This window comes from Camelus bactrianus, chromosome X (genome assembly GCF_048773025.1).
Source record: "Camelus bactrianus isolate YW-2024 breed Bactrian camel chromosome X, ASM4877302v1, whole genome shotgun sequence".
Taxonomy (NCBI): domain Eukaryota; kingdom Metazoa; phylum Chordata; class Mammalia; order Artiodactyla; family Camelidae; genus Camelus; species Camelus bactrianus.
In genome coordinates, this window is record NC_133575.1 from 32843156 (window position 1) to 32867903 (window position 24748).

General features: G+C 40.2%; 1 protein-coding gene across 8 annotated transcripts in view; it reads right to left on the reverse strand.

Annotated features, from left to right (window-relative positions):
- CASK (calcium/calmodulin dependent serine protein kinase) overlaps positions 1–13355 on the reverse strand; it is a 314565-nt gene extending 301210 nt beyond the window's left edge. For 3 of the 8 annotated variants that reach the window (XM_074359477.1, XM_074359480.1, XM_074359478.1), the window contains exon 1: positions 13132–13352. In XM_074359477.1, coding sequence (XP_074215578.1) covers positions 13132–13190 — 59 coding nt within the window. In that variant the 5' untranslated portion in view covers positions 13191–13352. Of the gene's footprint in view, positions 1–13131 lie in introns of all 8 variants that reach the window. The other 5 variants (XM_074359481.1, XM_074359479.1, XM_074359474.1 and 2 more) reach the window with 4 other exon arrangements.
- Between the last annotated feature and the right edge of the window lie 11393 nt (positions 13356–24748).

Below are 24748 nucleotides of genomic sequence, written 5' to 3' on the forward strand. Positions count from 1 at the left end.
TAAGTTTTAAACTGCACTTATCAAATCTAACTTATACATCTCTTTTCAGGACTCTGTCTATGAATGTATGTCTTCATGGGGAAAAATACCATTCTAATAAGATTTTCAAGTCCATATTCACATTCATGGGCCAAATTCTGAAGCCACCCAGGGAACTCTAACCAAGAAACCTGAACTTTAATCAGATAGCAATTTAAAGCACACTCGACCTTTAGCGCAAGTGGGTCATAGATTATGGAAGTGTGGTGATCCCTTCCAGCAGTACGACAGTAACACTCAGCAATGGGAGAAATACTATTAATGTAGATAATCCAAAAAGTAAAGCAGCAAGCCTAGAATCTCCCTCTCTAGATTCCCAGGCTGTTTCTGCAATGATGATAATCAAAGTGTATTCATGTGAATAGATATTTATATAAATCATTTTTACATCTATTATAAGTGGGAAATATTTTTAAAAAGAAAGAAAAAAAGGAAAGAAATATAATCTACAATATGTATGGTCAGCAGAGGTTTTCTCCATTTTTATTAGCATGCTTTTAAAAGTATTACATGTTGATTATAATGTGAGATAATTACATTCTCACTCTAACCTGTGATCTAAATACTCCAGTAATAACTTTTAAAAATTTACATGAAATATAATTAAAGTCCTTAGTGAAAATGCCTTCTTGTTTGTTTTACAAGTATGTAATTATTTTACAAGTGACTAAATTAAAGAAAAAAATTATTTATTAAAAACTTCAAATTCAATTCCAGATATTACTGCTGGGACAAAAACTCAGTTAAGACATTAAGCCTAAGATGACCATTAAAGATTCTATATAAATAAAAGCTGACCATTCTGCTTCTGAACTAATAGCTCAGATGGAATTCAGCAAAAACTTCTAGCCTAAATAATGCAATGTAAGTAATACTGTCCACGTATTATCATAGAAAAAGATGCCTTTTACTGTCCTCTGAAGCCAACCTAAAAAGTATTTTCATCAAATTAAGTGGTCTGAATAGATTCCAACATGATCATTCTTTCACTTGACAATATAACCTGATCTAGTAGATGAAATGCTGTTCTGTAAATTTAGGTAATTTAGATTCAGTGCCTAATCATATCAGAGACTACAACTTTAGAATCTTTCCACTTCATTTTGCTTGCTGTTAAGATGTGGACACTGCTGCCATAATAAAATTTGGGGAAGTTACATAAAAGAACACTATAATACCCATAAATCCTATATATGGATGACTCCTAAATACATATGCTGGGAATCTCCTTGTCTGAGTTTTGAAATTTCACATTATGAATAATTAATTCATCTGTCACATGCCCAAATGCAAAGACAAAAAGCTATGATACTAAATTCCCTCCTTTAACATAATCTTTGGAGCTTTCATAACACTGCAAAATTATAGTCTAGAACAGTCTTGCAAACAAATTATGTAAATCTATAAGGTCAAAGAATACCATCTTTCCTATGTACATTAGAGGCAATAACAGTTTTTTTCAAAGCCACAAAGCATTCTACATACTGTATATCTACTACTGCAAAATATATTGAGTAAAATGGATTTCAGACACAAAATAGAACTTGAAGTTTTATTTACACCACACACACACACCCCCAATCCCAAACAATGACACTAGCAAAGGCTCTTAGGAAAGTCATAAAATATACATAGATGGCACATTTAGCTAGTGATGTTTCACCTAACTTTATTAAAGCTAATACTTTAAATAATCTTCCATTTCTGATAATTTCTAGTATGTTCTCAACTCTGCTTTCATCCATTATACAGGCAATAAGCAAGAATGAAGGAAATACTTTTTTTCAGGCACTCCACATTTATATTGCTTCCAGTGAGACAAGCTTAGAAGAATTTTGATGGGTTTCTTCCCTTTCACCTAAGATCAAAAAGAGAATCCAAAAGCAGGAAAAAAAAAAGACTGAATATAGTATTTCCGCACTTAACAGTGAAAACAGTTCAGTGGACCAATTATAATGTCTTTATATTTTGCAGAAACAACCTGCTCACTATGGGGCTACTAAAACCACTGAAAGGACATCTCAATCTTGAGGGTGAACAAGAATGGGAACTGGACAACAAGCTCCAGTTTCATCTTTAATCTACAACAGGATCAGCGAACTACAGCCAAATCTAGGCCACCACCTACTTTTGTAAATAAAGTTTTATTGGAACACAGCCACACTCATTTGTTTTTGTACTGCTGTCTTCACACGACAATGGCAAGAGTTGAGTAGCTGTGACAAATGTTGTGTGGCTCGTCAAGCCTAAAATATTTACTAACTAGTACTTTAGAGTTTGCCAACCCTTGGTCTACAATATCTAAAATTGTTGAAAATCAGCATAAAAATGTCTGAGATAAAAGGCTGACCAACAAACAACCCATAAAAATTGCTTTAATTTATGTCACAGTGTGTTGAACAGACTCTACGGGCAAACTCTGATAGCACTCACCTGATTTAAAAGCATTCCAACCCTCACAGACATGTAAAATGGTACAGAGGTGCCATCTGACCCAGCAATTCCACTCCTAGGTATATAGCCAAGAGAAATGAAAACAAAACTTGTACATTAATGTCCATAGCAGGATTATCCACCCAAATGACCCATCAATTGAGAACAATGTGGAACAACAAATGTGCTCTAGCCACACAGTGGGTATTATTGGGCCTTAAAAAAGAATGAGGTTCTGATACATCTACAACATGGATATACCCTGAAAACATTATTCTTAGAAAAAGAAGCCAGTCACAAAAGGCCATATGTTGCATGATTTCTCATTTGCATGAAATGTCCAGAATAGGCACATCTATAGAGAAAGAAGTAAGTTAGTCATTACCCAGGGTAGGGAGAGCTAAAGTATACAGGATTTCTTTTGGGGGTGATGAAAATGTTCAAACTTTTACTATGATGACAGTGCACAACTCTGAGTATACTAAAAACCACTGAATTGTACACTTTACATGGGCGAACCGTATGGTATGTGAATTATATCTCAGTAAAACTGTTACCATAAAAAGGCGTTCTACTAATCTGCTAAAACATCCAAAATCAGAATATTAGAGTCTTATATTTAGAATACCCCTTAAAAGACAACCAGCCTGCTCATACTGAAGAGCAGGCATTTAGACAGGTTGCATGTACCTAGGTACGAATCCCCAGGCTGCCATTTATTACTGCCACTTTGCCCAGGGCAAGTTACTAATCTCCTTCCTCAGTGTCCTCATCTGTAAAAATGGGGGGTGGGGTTGACTACCTCAAAGGGAATGGTTGTGGCCAAGGTTAAATTAGAAAAATACAAATAACACCATGTTCAGCACATAATGAGCACTCAAACCATGGATTTTGAGAACAACAACAAATTCCTACAGTTGTCCCTGAAAAGTGTAGCTTAATATACTTACTGTTTAAATTTCTTATAATATATGTTACCTGTGTCACTAAAACTAAAACAGTAGCTATGAACCTAAAACTGCTCTAAAAATAAGCTTTATTAATTTAAAAAATAAAATAGGATGAACATTTTTTTAAAACGTTAAGATTTCTTTAATTTTCCCTACCTGTATTCCTCTACTCCTTTTTCTAAATGAGATGACAGGCCTAAAAGATTAAATCAGTTACTTAGGAAGACTGACAAATCATTCAAGCCCCAACCTCCTCTGTAAAGATTTCCCCAATTTCCTTCTCCTACTAGGTGGTCACAGTTTCTGGACTACTCACTTAACACACACTCCTTCAACAACTCCTGACTGAGTACTTACTATGTGCCAGTTGCCGAGTTATGCTGAGGTTACCAGGTGAACAAGTCAGATGGGACCCTGGCCTTAACAGGACTTAAATTTAGTTAGATTAGATTTTAACTATTTGTCAACTTCCCTTATGGACAGAGAGCTTCTTGTGGCAAGACAACCAGGGTATTTGATGAATAATGATAATGGCAATTAAAATAACAACCTTTAGATATTTTACATAGATCATGTTATTCAATTCTCACAATACCCCTGCAAGATATATGCTATCACCCTCATTTTACATATAGAGAAACTGAGGCTCAGAGAGGTTAATTAACTTGTCCAGGATTGCACAGCTAGAAATGAACGCATAAGTGAACAAATGAATGAATGTTAGTATCACTAACAATTTTACACACATGGTAGAAAAGAATGTTCATTTCACCATATTATTTATGTAATAGAGCCTGTGTTTAGTGCTGAGAAAGTACACATTTGGCAATTGTTTAAACTTATCTACATAGCTGCCAAAAGTAATTTGAGTATCTCGGAGAAATTCTAGAAATAAAAAGTACTTATGCTGCACTTCACAATCACTAATCCATGCAAATGGCTTATGAAGCAGCTATCATTCCTTCTATAAATAAGGAGAAAATGGTGACAATCCATCCAAAGGTTATCAGATCAGATCTTAGAGGGCTACTTTACGAGCTACAAAGCACTACTGATCCATATGTTTGGGGGAAAGTAGGTACCAAGAGTAAGCAGAAAGGCTGAAAAGCTATGATGTTTCCTAAAAACATGAATTAGGTACTATAAAATAGCAGTATTATAATGGTAATCAGCACATCACTGTGGGGCTGGAGATCTCTGTAACTGAATTAATAACATTAAGCATTTTAATAAAATATTAAAATCTGCATATGGCTAAATGGTAATACTTTCATCCTAGACAAACATACCTAAATACTCTAAACTCAGGGTTAAAATTAAAAGCCTGAAACATAGATTCAATATAGTATATTTTGGATATTACTAAAATACACAAAGAGAGAGAGAAACAATCATCATCCCTATCTGTAAATAATTCAAATATCCAAACAATGGTAACAAAGTAAAAAAAAAAAAGTGTATCAAAAGAAATTTTAAAAATTGGAAAAAAAGAATGTGTAATAGCCCGGTAACAGAATACAAGAAGCTGAAATGAAATAATGTGCACTTAGATACAAAGAAACTGGCTTAAGCACAATAAAGTAATCATTTCTTATTATGAATAGATCTGGACAACTAAAAAAAGCCAATGAAGAAATTTAGTTGGGGGAGGGGGGTGAGGAGAGGGATGAGAAAGGGGAGGAGAGTACTACAGTTAACCAACCGCCACCAAAAGCCTTGAGGCAAGGAAGAATTCAGGTCCCTATAGGTGAAGGATTTAATAAAAGAACAATGGTTTGACAAATAGCAAGAACTTAAAGCAAACTTAAAAGTATCTAAACTAAAATATACTTTGTCATTTCATTAAAGGTTTCCATTTAATTGAAAGTTATACATCAAGCTTAGGAATCAAAAAGACCTCATCTTAGGAAAACCAAATGGTTTTACCTAAAAGCCAGACAATTGAACCTGCAAAACACATCACAGTGAAAAAGAAATGTACTCCTTTTTTTGCCCTAAATAGGTTGGTGTTGAGATAGATTCATAGAGAGATAGTATATTACCAACATCCACAGAAATGAAGCCGGAATCTCGCTTTTCAGTCACACAATGAATGGAATATTAAACATTATGTTCATTTTGATAAGATGCTTTAAATTGCCTCTGTTATAGATAAGCCTTTTCTTAGTCCTCAGTGTGCTGGCATTTTACATTGTTGATCCACCCCACCTTGAGACTTCTGTGACTTCCAGCTATCCATACTTCTAACTCTGTTATACTCCAAACCACAACCCCTCTCCTCCTAGCCCAGCTCCATCAACCCACAAGAACACATTCTCTTACAGTTTAACTTCCACACAGATGATTTCCAAATCTTCACTGTCATTCTGGACCTTTCACCCAAACTCCACTTGTACATTTCCAGCAATGTTCACTTAGAAATGGGCTGTACTCAATTCAAAGCCAAAGTACCAATCCAGTGGAATACTGGGCAGCAGCTTAAGAGGAGACACAGTTAGATAGATATATAGATGGATATAGAAAGGTCACCAGATATGCTATTTTTCAATGGAAAATGAATATTTCAGTACAGTGCACAAATAGGATCCCATTCTGTTTTTAAACAAAAAACTTCCAGAAAGATGTACAAAAACTGGACAATGGTTACCTCTGGGGAATGGGGCTATGGATGGATGGTAGGACAATGGAGAGAGATTCACTATTTACCTTTGTACCATCTATATTTTAAAATTAATTTTTTAATTTTATAAAAACTAGTTAACAAAATGAAACTAACAGACGATTACTAAATCTCAAAGCTGGAAATATACATTAACTTCCTTTAAGTCAAGCTAGCTTCAGAAGCGAAATCTTCCCAGCACAGAAAGTCAAAGGGAGACTTTCTCTACACTGACTTGGGCTCTAAGGTCAATCACAGCATAATACAATCGGCCTTCCAAGGGTTCTGTATTTGCAGATTCAATCAACTGTGAATTGAAAATATTTGGAAAAAATTCCAGAAAGTTCCAAAAAGCAAAACTTGAATTTGTCTCTTGGCAACGATTTACATAGCACTTACATTGTATTAGGTATTATAAGTAATCTAGAAATGACTTAGAGTATATAAGAGGATGTGTGTTAGTTACATGCAAATACTATGCCATTTTATACATAAGAGACTTGCGTATTCACAAATTTGGGAATTGCCGGGTGGGAAGGGGTCCTGGAACCAATCACCTAGAAGATACCAAGGATGACTACCAGACTGGTCATCAGACTAAGCTGAAAGATGGGATACCAAGATAATGAGTGACTCTGAGAGAAAGGAGAGCAGGTCCTATAGCACCTTGAACCCTGAGGCATAAATCCAATGCAGTATTTGGTGGTTTAGAATCTCCACTGTCAGATGCAACTAAAAAATAGAACCAAAAAATGTGAGACCTGTATGCCCCATCAGCTTGTTGGCTGGGGTTAGGTACCTGCTCTGCAGCAGTAACTCAGTCACTTGATGTGTGTGCAGTGTTGGCACACACACTTAGGTGTGCAGTGTTGGCAGACAGCTGAGATGCTCACAACTCAGTAGCTGTATAGTTTCAGAGTCAGAGAGAATAATTTCAGTATTTTTATTACAGGATATAGAAATAACTATCCTGTGGAAACAACCCCACCCCACTGCCAATAAACACCTACCTCTGAAATCTCCATACTTCTGGTTTGGCAGGTTAGCAGTAATCAATCAACTATTCTGTCTTTTGGGGCAGGGGAATTGGAAGGAAAAACTCGGAGAGTAAAAGGGGTGGAAAAAGTTCCAAAACAAATTATACTTTTGGATGGATGGTCAAGAATCTGTATTTCCATGGCTAAGGAATGCATAAACTTAACAGTATGATATTTCATTAAAGAAAAAGACAAAAAGAAAAATGAAATAGATGAAACAATGAACAGTAGTATGGAACTTCTACTGAAGAAGTGAGGAATTTAACCAGAAAGTTGAACAATTAAAATTTGCAGTAAATAAACTCTGAAAATGAAGAAATGTGCCTTACTTTAAGGAAACCCACTGCAGCATTTTCACAACTGGAATCAACAGCAGAGTGCAGCATGACATGAATGAACTTTAGAATTGGTAGGATTCCCATGTGATCTTGAGCAAGTTATTCATCCCTCCCCTCTGAAACTCAGTGTTCTCTGTAAAATGGGTATAATTAAAGGAGATAACATATGTAAAATGCCTAATATTAGAAGGTATAAATGTCAGTTACCTTTATGAAGTAGGCATGTTAAATTATGAAAGAATTTTTTTACTTGTAAACAATCTTATGTCTAAGTTCCTTTAAATTGCTTCTGCTACATTTAAAATGTGAAAGCATTTACAAAAATGCACTAATTCAAGAACAATCTCAAAAATTGAGGTATACTTGCTTCTTTAATTTATTGAGTAGAGCTACAACTGGAGATGGCTAAAGAATTTTCAATTTAAAGAAAATATCCCAGGAACATAATATAAGGAACATTAGAGATATAGCTTTGGGCAGGTGAAACCGTTGCGGATACAAAGGAAAAATGGAGACAGAGACAGGTGATCTGCATATGTCAAGGACAGAGCATGTCACAATTATAGAAGGTAGGGGAGTCACAGGAAGCATTTATGAAGACAACATGCAAACCACACTTCAGAAACTCCCAGTCCTAAAGCGGTCTGTAATAAGTGGACATAAAGAGACCCAAAGAAGGTTGTGCACGTGCAGAAAAGCAACTCAGTAGCTCATTTCCCTCCTAAGAGGTCCCAGAGTCCAACTCCATCCTCAGGAATCAACACAGCTTACCTCCTCCCAATAAGGCCTGCAGTGAGTAGGAATCCACACCCTATAACAGGTTTTTCCACCCAGTAACGTTAGTTTAACCTCCACGGCTTGGATCTTTCTGAGGCACCAGCAGTTTAGCTGGTGATTGTGTTTTGTTTCCCTTGTTACATGATTGTCACTCTGATCAACACTTCTTTCATGGAACATCTACTCATTTCTAGAAAATTCTTGGTTCCTTCAGGCTCATATTTGACTTTTTCCTAACGTTAAAAACTATTTTACCTACAATGTCTACTTAAAATTCCTAGGAAAGATGTTTCAACATGATGTAGCGTTCCCCACTGTGGTACTAGAAATCCAAACCACTGGGCCAATCAATATATGTGAAAGCCATAGTAATTAGGACAAATTAGTAAAGCTGAATTTTCCTCTCTGCTAAATTATATATTATACATATTACTCCAGTATTTACTTAAAGACTGCATTTAACTCAATTCTTGGGCAAACAGCACTATTGAAATTCCAAGTATGAAATTTAAAGAACATATGCAACTTAATCATACTCTTTTCATAAGGTGTATGTGCAAACACAATCCATACTAAACTGATAGATTTCTCAATATTAAATTAAGTCATCACAGTAGACAGCCATCATCAACTGTTATTGAAGCAATCCTTGTTCTATGTTGTTCCAAACATCAGGCAATCACCATGTTAGCGTTAGATGAGTGTCATAAATCAATGTGAATCTTAAAAGACCCAAAAAAATCAAAGACAAACATAGGCTGAAACAAAATTCTTATACAACAAGGCTCAGAAATACAGTGTAGGGAAAATAAAATCCATGTCTTGGTCTTTTGGCTGCAATACCTCCCCCAAAACAATTATTCTGCTTTTAAAAAACTATAAGCCTCTCAGAAGCCAGTCCCAAAATATTACATACATAACCTGAGTTTTAAACCAATGATTCTTGCTCATAGTTGCCTATTAGAATCACTTGGAGAGCTTTAAAAAATACCAATGACCAGGACCCACTCCCAGAGATTCTGGTTTCATTGCTCTGACACAGGGCCCTGGCATTGATCTTTTTAAAAAGCTCCCCTGGTGATTCTAATATACAGCCAGGTGGAGAACCACTTTAATTCAGCCTTTTGGGACAATAATTGCTCTCAGGTTGATAAACATACTTTTTGTCTTTTAATGAGATTTTATTAAAACTACTCAATTCATTCCATAGCAAATGAGCAACTGTTACATTGTAGGTGCTGTGTTAAGTAATAGAGAAAGATGTGTGAGTTATTTTCCCTGCCCTCAAGAAGCTCCCTGTTAACTAGGTAGAGAGCCATAAATAAGTAACTGTAATTAAATATAAGTGCTCTTGAGGTGTAAGCAAATACAGCATGCCTCGCAAACTTGCATGTCATCCTTGAGCAGGGGTCACAATGCATCATTCCAATTTTGGTTTACGTCCTACCAAAGCAGGAAAGTCAGAAGTTACAGATTACTAAATACATAGGCAAATACTCAGCCTATACAAGGCAAAAACCGTGTACAGTTTGCTAGGCTCTTTCACAGAAACTGCTGTACCATGAAGGTAGGCATCTCTACGTTTTAATTTGGATGAATCATTTTAAAATTTCCTTCATGTAATATTACTGATTGTGCACTTGCCTATAAAACCAGCAATTTGCAAAAGATACAGTAAATGCTCACGACCATAAAAATTAGCTGATTACCTGTATTTGCATAATACCTTTCCTTTCCAGTAACTGCTACATTTGCTAAGATAGAAGTTTTGGGACAATGACAGCATTGGAGATCTGTCTCAGTCACTTGAAAGATATTACATGGGAAAATGTTATGGAAACAACAGGTATTCAAGGACCTTTTGTAAGACTTTCAAAAATAAGAAACACAAGGGAAAAGAGTTTAAATTAAAAAAAAGACATGGTATCCTCCCAATATTCATAATGAATCAGGCACACAATTTCCTGCGAGATAGTGGATGACTGAGTGAGTAGATAAGTAGTGAGGTAGTACAGTGAGTGGGTGGTCAACTAATGGCAAAAAGCGAAATCCATTTTAAGTACTTCGGTGACATTTTAAACCTGTTAAGCTCTAGGGGTCAAAAACAATCTGATACTAATTTGTTATACAATAAAAATTACAATTCCAGAGAACTTGGATAGAAATCAACAAGGTTTTCGGTACAAGTGGACATCTTTATGGGCTTTCTGTTTAAATATAGAATTGAACAAATTCTGAGTTAAAATGTATGCTGTCAAAGACCCTGTAAGAAAATCAGAAGTGAATTTCAATTTCCAGATCAATAAATGCTGAGACAATTTACCGGAGAAAACCTTCAACCTTTACACAGGGTGAGGAACAGTATCATTATATTCTTTGCCACAAAGGCTACCTTGAATTCCTTTTTTCATGGGATGACATATTATAAATGGTACTGACCAAGTCAGGTTTTGTAGAATATGAGTTTTCACGTTCACAGTAGTTAAGGTAGCCATAGAGGACCTATCACCTCAAAATTAGCTTGCATCCCCTCCTCATGCAGCTCTGAAGCAACAGAAAAGATAAATCTAGTTCAACCAGAGGCGTTTCCTGAAAATATTTTAGCAATTAAAAGTCAGCAGAATACTGATTGTGCTAATGTGATGCTAACTACTTCTTTTCGACATCCAGAAATCACATCATCACTCTTTCAGACCTCAAGGAATCAGAACTAGTTACTAACATTGATTCAATGATGGCTATATTCTGTCATCACAATAGAATTAACATTTTAATCTCACATTTTCCAATTGTGACTTTCCTGGCTCATTTAAATCAAATATAACTAAGACACAACAATCATCCCCCCCATGCACACGCACACACAAAATCATTTGGGGGCTTTTGGAAAATATCTAATTTACCTTCCCTGAGTGCCAAGAACGAAGAAAGCAATGAGATTTTCTGACACATTTGTCTTTCTAGAACTGTGTTATTCACATATGGCTATTGAGCACATGAAATGTGGCTAGTCCAAATGAGGAACTGAATTTTGAATTTTATTTAATATTAATTAATTTAAATTTAGAAAGAGATTCTCGATTCAGTTATTAGAAAACTTTTAGGTATGTCTGGGACAAGTTGGGTATGTGAATCTACTTTTGCAAATGCAAATTTTATGAAACCTAAATACAGAACAGGTATTTCCAGTGAAAATTTAGCTTAGTGTCAGAATTGAGATGTGTTGTTAGTGTAAAATATACATTGGATTTTGAAGACTGAGTATGAAAGAGAGGTTGTAAAAATCTCATTAACAATTTCCATACTGATTATATGTTAAAGTCATAATAGTCTGGATCTACTGGGTTAAGTAAAATATTTTATTCAAATTAATTGCACCTCTGCTTTTAATCTTTTTAATGTGGCTATCAGAAAATTTACACATGTAAAATTTACTCATATGAAATCACATATGGGGCTCTCATTATATATCTTTTGGACAGCTCTGCTCTAGACCACTTCCATAACCACTTTACCAGGGCAGGTTCAGATATCTTTATTCTAGTAGACAGGCTGGTCATGTTAACAATAGGGGCAAGGAGTAACATGTCTTTGTATCAACTGGGTCTGAGGAAAGTGTGTGGCAAGCTCTACCAACAATTTCACCATGTGAGGCAACACTGTAATACCTCAACATGGAAGGAAAATAATGAGTTATCAGCACTTAAACAAATTGAAATCCAGAACTGCAGACAACTTAAAAGAGATACAGTCAACTGCTCTAAGGTCTTGGTTTCATTTCCCAACTGCGGACCTTAAAATAGACAATAAAGCACCGCTTCCAAAAAGAGAGAAAAATATTTCGATGGTAGCTATCTAGCAATCCTTAATAACCAAGCAAAAATTGCTCTTAAATCTTATCTCCTCAACTTCTAAAGCCACAGAATACACGCTGAACTAGGAAATCAACTTCAGATCGCAGCATTTCCCTCACAAGCAAATTAGCAGGATTGTGCACTTGGAATACTGTTTGACAAGAATGAAAAGGAAACTATTCAAAACAGATTTAAGGAATGGACAATTAGATGAGGAACTGCAGATTTAATTCTCAATCAGCACTGTGATTAATCTGATTCCCTGCTTTTCCCTAGTGTAATTATACAACACAGATGAAAGGATGAGCATTTGGACTGTCAGTTCTATATTCTAGACCAGCCCGGTGACTCAAAGCAGACGGCTCTACCACGCTAACCACCATCCCAACAACAGTCGAGGGAAGCCTCGAACACTGATTTAACAGTCATTGCATAACGAGGCATTAAAAATTCGGAATCCCCCAACTCTTTCCACGTTGGTCTACCCCAGGTGAAGAATTTGCCGAAACTGAACGCACCTGGTCTTAAATGACCCCCTCCAATCCGGGCATGGGGTGAACACAAAGGCATCTATCTAATATCCTGCACAATAGACACACACCCCACAATTTAAAACCCTGGACGTTCTTTCTCTGTCTCTCCACGCATGCAAAGGAAATGCAAGCTGCTCTTTTCGTTAATGGTCTGTGGTACACGCAAGGTAACAATAAGCCCAACTGTTCCCAGGAAGCAACTATAAAATCGGTTCTGCCACGTCCCTGTGCAACCGTCAGAGAAAATGCAGACAGATTTCAGCCGGCCCCACGCCTCGTGGGGTGGCCGATCTCGGCTCGTCGGCCTCCACGGATCGCCGAGAAGCCCCTAGACCCCTGCCCCGCAGGAGGTCCAGGTACACGTCTATAAATACTCCCAAGCAAGGAGGACGAGGGAGGCGAGGAGAGGGAGGTCAGAGGGGCAGGCCCCCGGCGGGTGCGGGTGCGGGAGGACCCGGGCATCACTGAAATGCATTTTCCCATACACCCGCTCCCTCGCGTGGAGACTCACTTGCCGATCACCTCGCACAGCTCGTACACGTCCTCGAACAGCACGTCGTCGTCGGCCATGGTCCGGAGGGGACAGTGGCCGCAGCGTGGAGGGCTCCGAAAACGGGGGTGGGGGCGCCAAAGAGCTCAGTGCCCGGCCCCTGGCTCGCCTCCTCCCCTCAGGACCCGCGAGCCCTCGGTGCCGAGGACACTCGAGCGGGGCTGCGAGGCCCGGAGACTGCGGCGCCTTCCTCTGCGGGCGGCCGCCCCGGCGCGGGCGGCGGGGCCGGGGCGCGGGAGCGAGGGCGGCCCGGGCCCGGCGCCGCCCGCCCGCCCGCTGCTCCTCGCGCTGCTCGGGCCGCGCTGCCCGGCGTGCGGTTCCTCGGGGACCGCGCGCTCTCCACTCGTCAGCCCGCGCGGGCCGCGAGGCCGCGACCGCTCCCTCTGTCGAGGCTGGCTCCGGCGCTGCGCGGGGCAGCTCCGGCTACAGGGGGGGCCGCGGCAGGACCATGGAGGGAGGATCGCCGCGGAGGGAGGTGGCGGCGGCAGATCGGCGCTGGGGACCAGGAGGCGGCGGCAGAGACGCTCCCTCCTCCTTCTCCTCCTCCCGCCGCCGCCGCCGCCCGCCCGGGAGTGGGAGGGGGCTTCGTGGGACTGGCTCTCCGTGCGGGCGGGAGCCGCAGCCGCCGCCTTCAGCTCCTCCTCCTCCTTCGCCTCGGCCGCCGACCGGCTTGCGAGCCCCGCGCACCCGCCTCGCGCACACACGCCCTCCTCCCCCTCCGTCCGCGGGGCTTCCAGAACCACAGGCCCCGCCCACTCCAGCCCGTCGGGAGGCGGTGGCCGAGGGAAAGGGAGCGGGGCTGAGCGACGCATGCGCGCGCCGCGGGCCACGTCACGGCGAACAGGCGGGCGCCGGGAATCTAGAAGGGGCGGGGGATTGGGGCGCGCGGGTGACTACTGCTTAGGTGGGGGCGGGTCGGGGTCGTCACTCCCGCGACCAAGCCGCGGAAGGGGTCGGGGACAAAAGGGCCGAGACCGAACGCACGTTCTTGGCTCTCTGAGGCGAGAGGCTCGGAAGCCTGGCCGGTCCCTCCTTTTGTAACCGGGCAAAGCCCTTCCCAGTTTTTGCTGGGGAAGGAGGCTGGGAAAGGGTCCTAATGAATGGGAAAGCGAGAACAGCAAGAATCCCTGCTAGGCGGCGGATGCTTTTAGTGCCACTCTGTCACTCCTTAATGAAAACGAGGGCTGGGGAAGAAGGGTCGTCCACGTACAAGAAAAGGACCAAACAAAAACCGTCCAGGAAGGTGTGCAACAACAAATGGCAATTTATAGAGACAGCTTCTCCTGCATTCTGCCCCAAACTCAAATATCTAGCCAGCGCCTGCTCCCCACTAGAGACAGCCTAGAGGGAGGTCAGGAAGGCAGGTACATCCAGAGACTTTAAACTCCTTTGTATATTGCCCTCTCCCAAGCCCCCAGTACCTACTCTGCTCCTTTTACTCTCTATAAATGTTACCCTTGTCAGGATAAACATGCAACTAGAGGGAGTGGATGTACAGGGTCAGCCAGGGAGTGAGGTTATGGGTGTTGCCGCTGTGCTAGGTTGTATTCAATATGAAGATTTCTGTTCAACTGAGCATGTGCGGAATAAGCCAACGCCATCAGACAGGTATATGCCTCAGTTGAGGACCAATAAAAAAAAGTCTTTGTTCCTCTGCACAGCAGAAGTGCCCAATTAGTTCATAAGTCAGCTTCTAGAAATCATCTGGTAAAATTCTCAGTACAGTAATTTAAAAAAAAGAAGAAGAGAAAGAAAGGAAAAGGAAAAAAAAAGGATAGTATTTACCAAAGTGTGTGAGGGGGTGGAGACCCACATAGCATATTTTCTCTTCAGAAACGTTTTGTGCAAACGCTTGACCACTCCCTTAAAAGGCTGGGAGATTTGCCTGTGTTAAAGATTTGAGAACTAGACCTTTTTTTAAAGAAATGCAAATTAGAGGGAAAACGTAATTGTATGAAAAGGTTTTCCTCCTTTTCCAAAGGGCTCGTGCATTCTCTAGAGAAGGGAGCTTCATCACCTCCACTGAGGGTCCCACAGTTCCACATCACCCACTGGCAATTGGCATGTCCACATAGTACCCAATGAATAAGCTGTCACTCCATTCTGCCCTGAAGTACACAGCGATCCTCACCTTGTCAACTTAAACTTCCTTTTCCCAGCCCAGGTCTGAGCTATGCCAAGGCTTGTTGACTTCATTTTGGGGTTTGTTATCTTGCACGGGGACCTATGCTCAGACATAGAAAAGCACCATGATAAAATGAAACAAAAGAAAATGGAGTGGAATAAAAAAGACGATTACAGAGATAGGTTTGCACTCTGCTCATGGAATCACAATAGATTTAGATTCAGAAAGAGCCTTAGAGGTCAGCCAGTCCTGCTCTGTCATTTACAGATGTGGGGGAAGCCACCATGATTGGCCTAACTTAATCAGCTCTTGGCATTCCCTGGTCACTAGCCTTGAATGGCTCCAGGTCTTCCAATTAGCACAAGGCTTAGGACTTTTCCCCCCATGGATGGGAAACACTCTTTCCCCCCAACCCCATCCCACAACCATCACACTGGCTTTGAATAAAGAGGTACACACCCTCAATTGCTGCCAACAGATATCTTGTACCCATGAAGGTAGTCAGACCTAAGATAAAGATGGAACTGGGGGCAGTAAGGTGGAGATGTTCTCAATGACATTGTCAATCTCTTGTTTAGCCAACTCTCTACACTTTGGTCATGTAAGGCAATGGATTCCCTTACTGCTTAAGCCATTTTGAGTTGGGTTTTCTGTTACTTTCAAAGAAAGCATCCTACAAATAGTACAACAGATGAGAAAACAAGTTTAGCGACAAAAATATGTCCATGGTCACATGTTTAGCTGAACATCTCATTTGAACTTAGATCTCCCAGCTCCCAGTGTGCTATTTAGTGATACAGAAGTTCTCTGTAATACTCATCCCTCAGAACTTATACTATGCATTGTGGCTAGAGGTAGCCCCTCTCTGCTTTCTACAACTAAAATGACCAAGCCTTATAAATGAAGTTAATTATTATCTGGGTTTCTTCCAAAAGCCCAATATTCCAGCAAATAAGTACAAGTATAAATGATCAGGTGTCAATAATTTAGTTCTGTTTTCATTTCCGTGGAGAAAATGTTAAAGTAACTAGTTGCAGCAGTTAGATTGTGTTCAGCTGTTAATAATTGAATACTCCATAACGGTGGTTTAAACAAATGGGGGGACTTACCTTTCTCATACAGGAAGGAGTCTGGAGGTGGGTGGTTACTAACATTGGATGAGCTACTCAACAGTGTCATCAGTGACCTAGGTTCATTCTTACCTCTCTGCCACCCTTGACATGTTAGCTCCTCATTCTCAGGCTTGTAGCTTCATCATCACAAGATGATCACCACAATTTCCAACATCAAAGTGCATTCAAAGGCAGGAATCAGGAAGGCAGTAAGGGTAGGCAAGGCTGCTTTGCTCCCTCCCCCACCTGTTATTAGGGAAAGAAAATCCCCTTTCCCCATCTCACTGGCTAGAACAGTCACATGGCAACTCTCACCTGCAAGAGAAGCTGGGGATGCAGGTATCTGCCTTTTCCTCCCTTTTCTTTGAAGGTGGGCAAAGGAGAAGCAGACGGGGATGGGCTTTGGCAGCCAATCATCAGTATGAGTATTTCTCATACTATGAAAATTACTGATGAAATAATTCTATATTTTTATTATAATGCAGATAGACTTTGAGTATATAACTGATAAATCTTTTTTATAAATTCAGAAACATTTTTTAAAAATGTACAAGGATGGGGTTGGTGTTAGACAAATTTGGTTCTCAGATATCAGTGAAAACTTCAGTGACCTTGAGGTATTGGACTTAATAGTTGTATTAAACATTCTCAGGTTGTTGGGCTCCCACATAATTTCCACATGACACTGATATGAAAGAGGAAACACACTAGAAAAATATTAGCATGATTACAACACAGAGGTTGGCATGGCACAGGGTTAATTTAGGCAATTCAGGGTTCAGCCTCCTTCTGTAGCTAAGACTGTTTAAGCATTTAAGTTATTACTGAATTAATGAATAAAATTAAGAATGACACTGTCTTAAACTGGAATATAGTTATTTCCTGGTGGTATAAGCTGGACGCCCTACACTCAAATGAAAGACACCATCACCCTCTCCAGAAAAAGCTACCTGGACTAAACATATACCCCGATATTGTGTGGCAAATCATTTTATATTCATTCAGTGAATGTCTGTGGTAACCACTGAAGCTACAGCTACCAATAAGGCAGACGTGGTCTCTGACTGCTCTAAGTTTTATTCTACAAGAAAACAAGTAACAGGCAAGTAATTACAATGAAGAGTGATGGTCATTAAGACCACGGAGATACTCCTGCTGTAAACAGAAAATCCTTTCAGTTGTTTGAGCCGACATTGTAGGGCTCCACTCAAATCCTCTCTGATCCCTTTAACCATTCCCGAGTGCCCCTCCCCCAGCATCAGCGTGTTTTTGCTTCCAAAGCCCGCACCTGTGCCTTCAGAGGACTTCCCACAAGCTACTGGAATCATTTTGCCCACGTGGACGTGCCTGGGAGTTTAGGTGTCCCCCATCTGGCTACTAGTGCAGGAGAGTGAAAGCCCAACTACCTCCCCCGGGGGGAGAAGGGGCAGCTCTGAGGGGTTACTCACAGCCTGAGCGCCCCTGTGGGAGCAGGCTGCAGCTACCCTCCACAAGACTCTGCCTGGCTCCCTCCCCTTCCCTTCCCTCCTCCTCTTGTTCCCTAACAGGTTTCTCCTGGGAGTACTTCCTGACTGAATCATTTGCTCCTGAATCTCCTCATCAGGATTTTCTTTGGGGAAAACCCAACCTAAGGCAACAGTGTTTCTCCAAGTGACAACGGCACCTAAATCATCTGGGAGCTTATGAAAAATGTTTAAAATGTTGATTCCTGGGCCTTCCCCAAGACCTCCTGAATCACAATCTCCTGGAGCATGTCACAATAAGCTCCCCAAATGAGTCTTGAACATCTAAAAAGTAAGAACCATTGCCCTGACACTGGCTGCTGAATAAACTCTCTGAAAGAAAAAGAAAAAAAAAAAAAAAGGTAGGGCTGACTTCATCACTATGGTGGAGAAACCATAAGAAATGCAAAAGAACACTTCAGGGAGTAGAAGAGGATCTGAATACGAATGGGCTTCCTTCTGTAAACCACTGCTGAAAGATTCATTTTACCCTTCTTCCTTTAATACCAATGAGCAAGTCACTAGACCCTTTTGTTTTCCAGTGGAAGCAAGATTGCTTTTGGACACAGCACAGTGTTGGTATACACTGAACATGTTGTAATTCAAAAGTTAACCAAAAGATATCCTTTCCATTGAGCCACTTAAGATCACAAGTACTCGCTGGCCTCCTGGGGACATGACATTATGCTCTGTGCTAATGGTGATTGCAATAGCCAAGATTCTTTTGGTTGCAAGTGACAGAGAGCTCAAACCAGCTTCAATAATACAGAGAATCTATTGGCTCACATAATTAGAAGGTTGAGAGGTATGCTAGCTTCATGTGAGGCTTGATCCAGGATTCAAATGACATCACTGAAGATTCACTTTCTCCCAGTCACATCATTGTGCATTCTGTGGCACTGGATTTATTCTTAGGGTCCACAAGGTGGCCCTCAGAGCTCCAGGCTCTACCCTTGAAGTAGCAAAACAGCTGCCACTGTCTCAGACTTTACCTCCTTATTTATCAGCATCCAGGAAAAAAGAAGAGGAGTCTTATCCAGTAGTTCCTGCCTCTGTTCTAGGATTCACTCTCTCATTGGCCTGGTATAAGGCACATGACCATGCCTGAACCAATCACCGTAGCCAGGGAATGAGAGTCACTGAATAATTTAACCAAGCAGGGCCCACCCTTGAGCTAGGTGTGGGAATCAATCTCCTGGCTGAGAACTGAAGGATAGGAAAAAGCCCCAAAGGAAAGTCAGGACACTTTCAGCAGGAGAAGGAAGGGTAGAATGAATGATGGGTGGCTTCCTGTTCTCCTAGTCACCCAAACACTGGCAATTAGCTTTATCTTAGCACTCTAGTTCTTTCTCCATGTTCTGCTAGTCACCAGACCCTGTCAATTTTCTTTTCAAAATTTCTTTTAGATTCTTCCTTTCTTTTCCATTTCTTCATTCTTCACCTCAGTCCATCCCTCCACCCCCCTCCCCATCAACCCATACTTAGATATTGCTTCACTTTATTCATTGGGCTCCTGACTCCAACTGCTTGTCCCACCCTACTCACCACAGAGAGGCCCAAATCAGGTCCAAGAGAGAGAATTCTCAGTATCCAGAATAGTGCCTGGTGTGTAGTAGGCATTCAAAAGGTTTTTGTCGAATGATGAATGAATGAATGAATGAATGGATTCATAGCCTTTATCACTTCCTTGAATTCTCTTTTATTTGTTTTGTTTATAGCTTTTCTCCTTCAATCCTTGAACCTAGAAAGTGTCTGGAACATAGTAAGTACTCCATGTATGTTTGTTAAATAAATTAATGGTTATTTGTTTCTTGAATTGGGTTAGAGAGTCACTTGTAATTAGGAAGAAATTGAGGAGCCCAAAAGAAACAAAGTGGATGAATTCTTAGGAAGAAAACAAATAACAGAAGAAATGCAATTTTTGTAGAGGAGGGGAGAGTCAACAGTATCAGAGCTGAAGAAGTATGAGAGAGCAGGGACAAAATAAAGGGAATTGGATTTATTTCCACTAAATGAAAGTAGTTCTGCTAGCTATCTTTTCTGGAGAAAAACAAATGAAAATCTCACACAGCATTTGGAATTTTTCGTGCCATCCCAGCTATGAGAGATTTCAAAGGTAAACTGGGAAATTAAACAGGTATCTCCTCTTTAATGTCCTTTTCTGTATTTCCTGGCACTTTCTTTCCAGACTTCCACTAAACTGTCACACTATAAGGTAAAAATGCACAATCAGCTGCAATGTGTCCTGTGGGTGACTTACATAGAGTCCAGCCCTGGCTAAGCTGGGAAGAGTCATGTAAGTCTCCCAAGCGTCAGTAGAAAGGAGTATAATTTACTATACTAAGGTGCACTATGGAAAAGGTCAAGTGATTAATAAGTCACCAATATAAAATACTGGTAGGTTTAATCATTTACCCTCCCTGGGCATGGATGGAGCAGATTCTCTTGTGGGGTCTTTTCTGGCAGTATGAGTCTGCAAAACTCTCAAGGAGACAGTTTCTTCTTACCATACCTTCTCATAAATGATACCTTTGATTAAAAAATGAAGACCCTTTTCCTGAAAAATCTTTATTCTCCTAGTGATAACCTATAACGTCAGGATCTGCACTAATAAGATGTGTTCCATTTTGGTCAAGAGAGAAAAATAACTATTGGGATTTCCACAGGCTGTTTGTGGCAATTCCCAGATTTGATGGGAACTCTTCAATGATATTTTACCTTAAGCATTCTAATCAAATATTTCCCATTCAAGCTTATTTATCCTTGTTATCTATTTTAAATTGTCTTGTAAATGGAGACAATAGCTAAGAAAGTAACCTTTTGAAAGACAATAGCAAAAGCAAACTAAGGGGAAAAGATAGAAATTCTAATGGTCTGTAAAGAAATGATGGAAAGATCATTTGTTGAGGGCTTACTGTACATTCCAGACACTATGTGAAGACATTTACACATATTTCATTTAATACATATAACAACTTTATGAGGTAGATATTATTGCCCTCATTTTACAGATGAGGAAACTGAGACCTGGAGAGAGGTCGAGTAATGTGCCAAGGATTACACAGCTAGAACGAGAAGGACCAGTGTTTGAACCAAATCTGCCAGATATCAAAACCCGAATCATGGTGCACCCTGACATTGACTTTCCCGTGCTTCTCTGAGGCAGTAAGTTTTCTTTTTTTTTTTTTTCCAGATTAAGCAAAGTATGCCTCAGGCAAAGGGTACAATGGGTTGAATTAAAACAAGAAACAGCAACAATAATAATTGTTCCTACTTACTGAAATTTTATTTAGTGCCGGGCACTGTGCTAAGTGTTTTTTGAGCATTTATTTGCTCAGTCAATAAAACTTTATTGAGGCTTTATTACATACTAGGTACTGAGGGTAAAGTAGTGAGCAAAATCGACATGATTTTTGCTCTCTTGAAGCTTATAAGTTAGTGAGAGAGGCAGACATAAATCAGATAATCACAAAGACAAATGTATAATTATTTCCACAAGAGTGCCAAGACTCAATGGAGAAAGGACAGTCTTTTCAAAAAATGGTGCTGGGAAAACCAGATATCCACATGCAAAAGAGTGAAGCTGAAACCTTACCTTATACTATATAAAAAATTAACTCAAAATGGATCAAAGACCTAAGTGTAAGACCCAATACTATAAAACTCTTAAAAGAAAACAGAGGAAAAGCTTTATGACGTTGGATTTGGCAATCATTCAGGGGATAGGACACCAAAAGCAGAGGCAACAAAAGTAAAACTAGATAAATTGGATAATACCAAAATTTAAAACTTCTGTGCATCAAAGGACACACTCAGAATGAAAAGCAACTATGGAATGGGGGGAAGTACTTGCAAATTGTATTATCTGATAAAAGGTTAATATCCAGAATATATGAAGAACTCCTACAACTCAACAATAAAAAAAAAACCAAATAACTCAATTTAAAAATGGGCAAAGGACTTGAATAGACATATCTCCAAAGAAGATACACTAATGGCCAACAAGGATATGAAAAGATGCTCAACCTCATTAATCATTAGCGAAATGCAAATCAAAACCACAATGCGATGTCATCTCACACTCATTAGGATAGTTGCTATTAGGAGAAAAAACCATACAGAAAATAACGAGTGTTGCTGAGAATGTGGAGAGTTCAGAACCCTTTGCACTGTTGGTGCAAATGTAAAATTATATAACTGCTGTGGAAAACAGTATGGCAGTTCCTCAAAAAGTAAAAAATATAACTACCATGTGATTCAGCAATACCACTTCTGGGTATATATCTAAAAAAAAAAAAATGAAACCAGGGTCTCAAAGAGACTTGTACACCCATGATTACAGCAGCATTATTTCCAACAGCCAAGAGGTGGAAGCAACCCAGGTATCTATCCACCGATGACTGGATAAACAAAATATGGTTGATCCATACAGTGGAATGTTATTCAGCCTTAAAAAGGAAGTAGATTGTGATGCATGTTACAATATGGGTGAGACTTGAGGACATCACACTAAGTGAAATAAGCTGGTCAAAAAAAGCGAAATACTGTATGATTTCACAAATATGAGTTATAGAGAGTAAACTCATGGAAAGAGAAAGTAAAATGGTGGTTGCCAGGGGCTGAGGGGAAGAGGGAATGGGAAGCTATTGTTTCATGGGTACAAAGTTTCGATTTTGCAAGATGAAAAAGTTCTGGCGGTGGATTGCACAACAATGTGAAGATACTCAACACTGTACAGTTAAAAATTATTAAGATGGTAAAATTTATGTTATATGTATTTTATCACAATTACAAATTTTAAAATAATTCAAATGTATGATTAAAACATTTATCTCTAATCTTTTTTAACAACTCTATAAGAGAGCTTTTTACTGTGCTCATTTTATAGAAGAAACTCAGTTTTCGAGAGGCCAAGTCAGTTGCCCAAGGTGACACAATTAGTCATAGGTAGAGATGGAATTTGAACTCATTTCCTGAGCCTAAAGTTCATGGTCTAAACTGTCACCTGACTTAGCTAGCCAGGTCTTCAAATGAGTCAACCAAACTACCTCTTGCTGGGTTTGGTCACTGAGGTTGGAGAAACCAGAGCACCCAGTTGAGAGTGGAGTGTGGGTCAGCAGTAGGTGTCAAGGGTGCTGATGAAAGGCTAATCTCTCATAATTATGCCAACCCCTCTCCCCTCCCAGCCAAAGAGCACTGCATCTAAGTGTGGAATCTAGATAGCAGTCTGGTTTCCTTTATTTTTTTATTTTAAAGGCATATTCTGTTTGTTTGTTTGGGGGGGTAGTAACTAGGTTTTTATTTCTTTCTTTATTTTTAACGTAGGTACTGGGGATTGAACCAGTACATGCTAAGCTCGTGCATGCTAAGCATGCGCTTTACCCCTGAGACATACATACCCTCCCCTCTGGTTTTCTTTATTTTTATCCCATAAATTTTCTACGTGTTTCCTTCTCCATCAAAGGTAATATCTTAAGCCTAAGTGGAGATCGGGGATAGAAACTTTTAGCAGAGTAGCTGCCTTCGAAGCCCGTTGGCAGGGCAGAGGGCAACCAGGGCATGAGTTTCTAGGATAAAGCCCTTGGTTACATCCCAGAGTTCCAGTTAAATCACAGGTTGCTTTAGCCCAAATAAGGTAACTGGTGGATGTGAGCCAGAGAGAATTTTTTCCAGGGAAAGGAGACAAAAAGGGGACAGATGCCCTTGCCAGATGATCCTGGGGGCAGGGGTGGAAATGGCCTGTTGCGGCTAGTGTAACGTTAAAGAAAGCGCTCCAGACGATGAGTCGAGCAGACCAAGCCTGATAGCGTTGTGAGGACTGTGCTCTAGGCCAAAGGAGAAATACAGGCAGCAGATAGCTAGAATGGACTTGGGGGTAGACTGAGTGCTACCCGCTTAAGTGGGGACAAACAGGGACAGAACTTTTGGTCAAGTGAAGGAATGTAGCCCTGTAAGCTCAGAAATACCCAGGTAACATGGAGGGGCTAGACACAGTTCACAGTTGCACAAGCAAACTACAGCTTCATTCCCAAAAGATTTAAAAGTTTCTAGCAATTCTTTATGATCATGAACTTGAGAAAATAAAAATGGCTGGAAAAGGATTCTGGGCATTTTGATAATACAGCTTCTCTAACCAACGTGATACTTTTCAATAAGAAGAAAAAGCCGGGCCAACTGTCTCTCCCCTTAGCCTGTGAGCGATTTTCCTTACAATTACTTTTGCTGAAAGCAATATAACAAACGTTAAAAAGAACACTAGAGTCCAGGATGGCCTGGAATGAATGTTTGAAGGAGACAAGGAATATTATTTGAGTGAATTTATCACATAAAAGACCACATAGGCCACTTAGAATGGTAAGTCAGGGATCTCAGGCTGAACTGAGAGATGCCCATTCCCTTATGAATAGCTAAATTAAGGCAACTAAATCAGCAATAGGCTTGTAGAAAAATGCACTCAACTTGAATACTTCAAATTCTGAGAATTCTAAGACATCGGGGGTCATTTTTTGTTTAACCTGGGGCTATCTGAAGTCGTAAAACCCAGCACTAAAAGTCATTACATATCAACATACACACAAATAATTGTACCACTCTGAGCTCTTCTACTGACTTTTGACGGAGAGGAATAAACATTGCAGCTGGTCTATAAGCTGAAATTGCCTGAGTCATGAATCTTTATCCTTTGTGACCTGGGAGGTAGGACAAATGCTGAGGAGGGAGGCGGGGAGAGGCTTCCAGTTAAGTCATCATTTATGTCTGGAACACTGAGGCAGTTTTATTGTACCTTACCAGGCACTTGTGGGAGGCAGTGCCTCCTCTGGGAGACCAGGCGCTGAGGC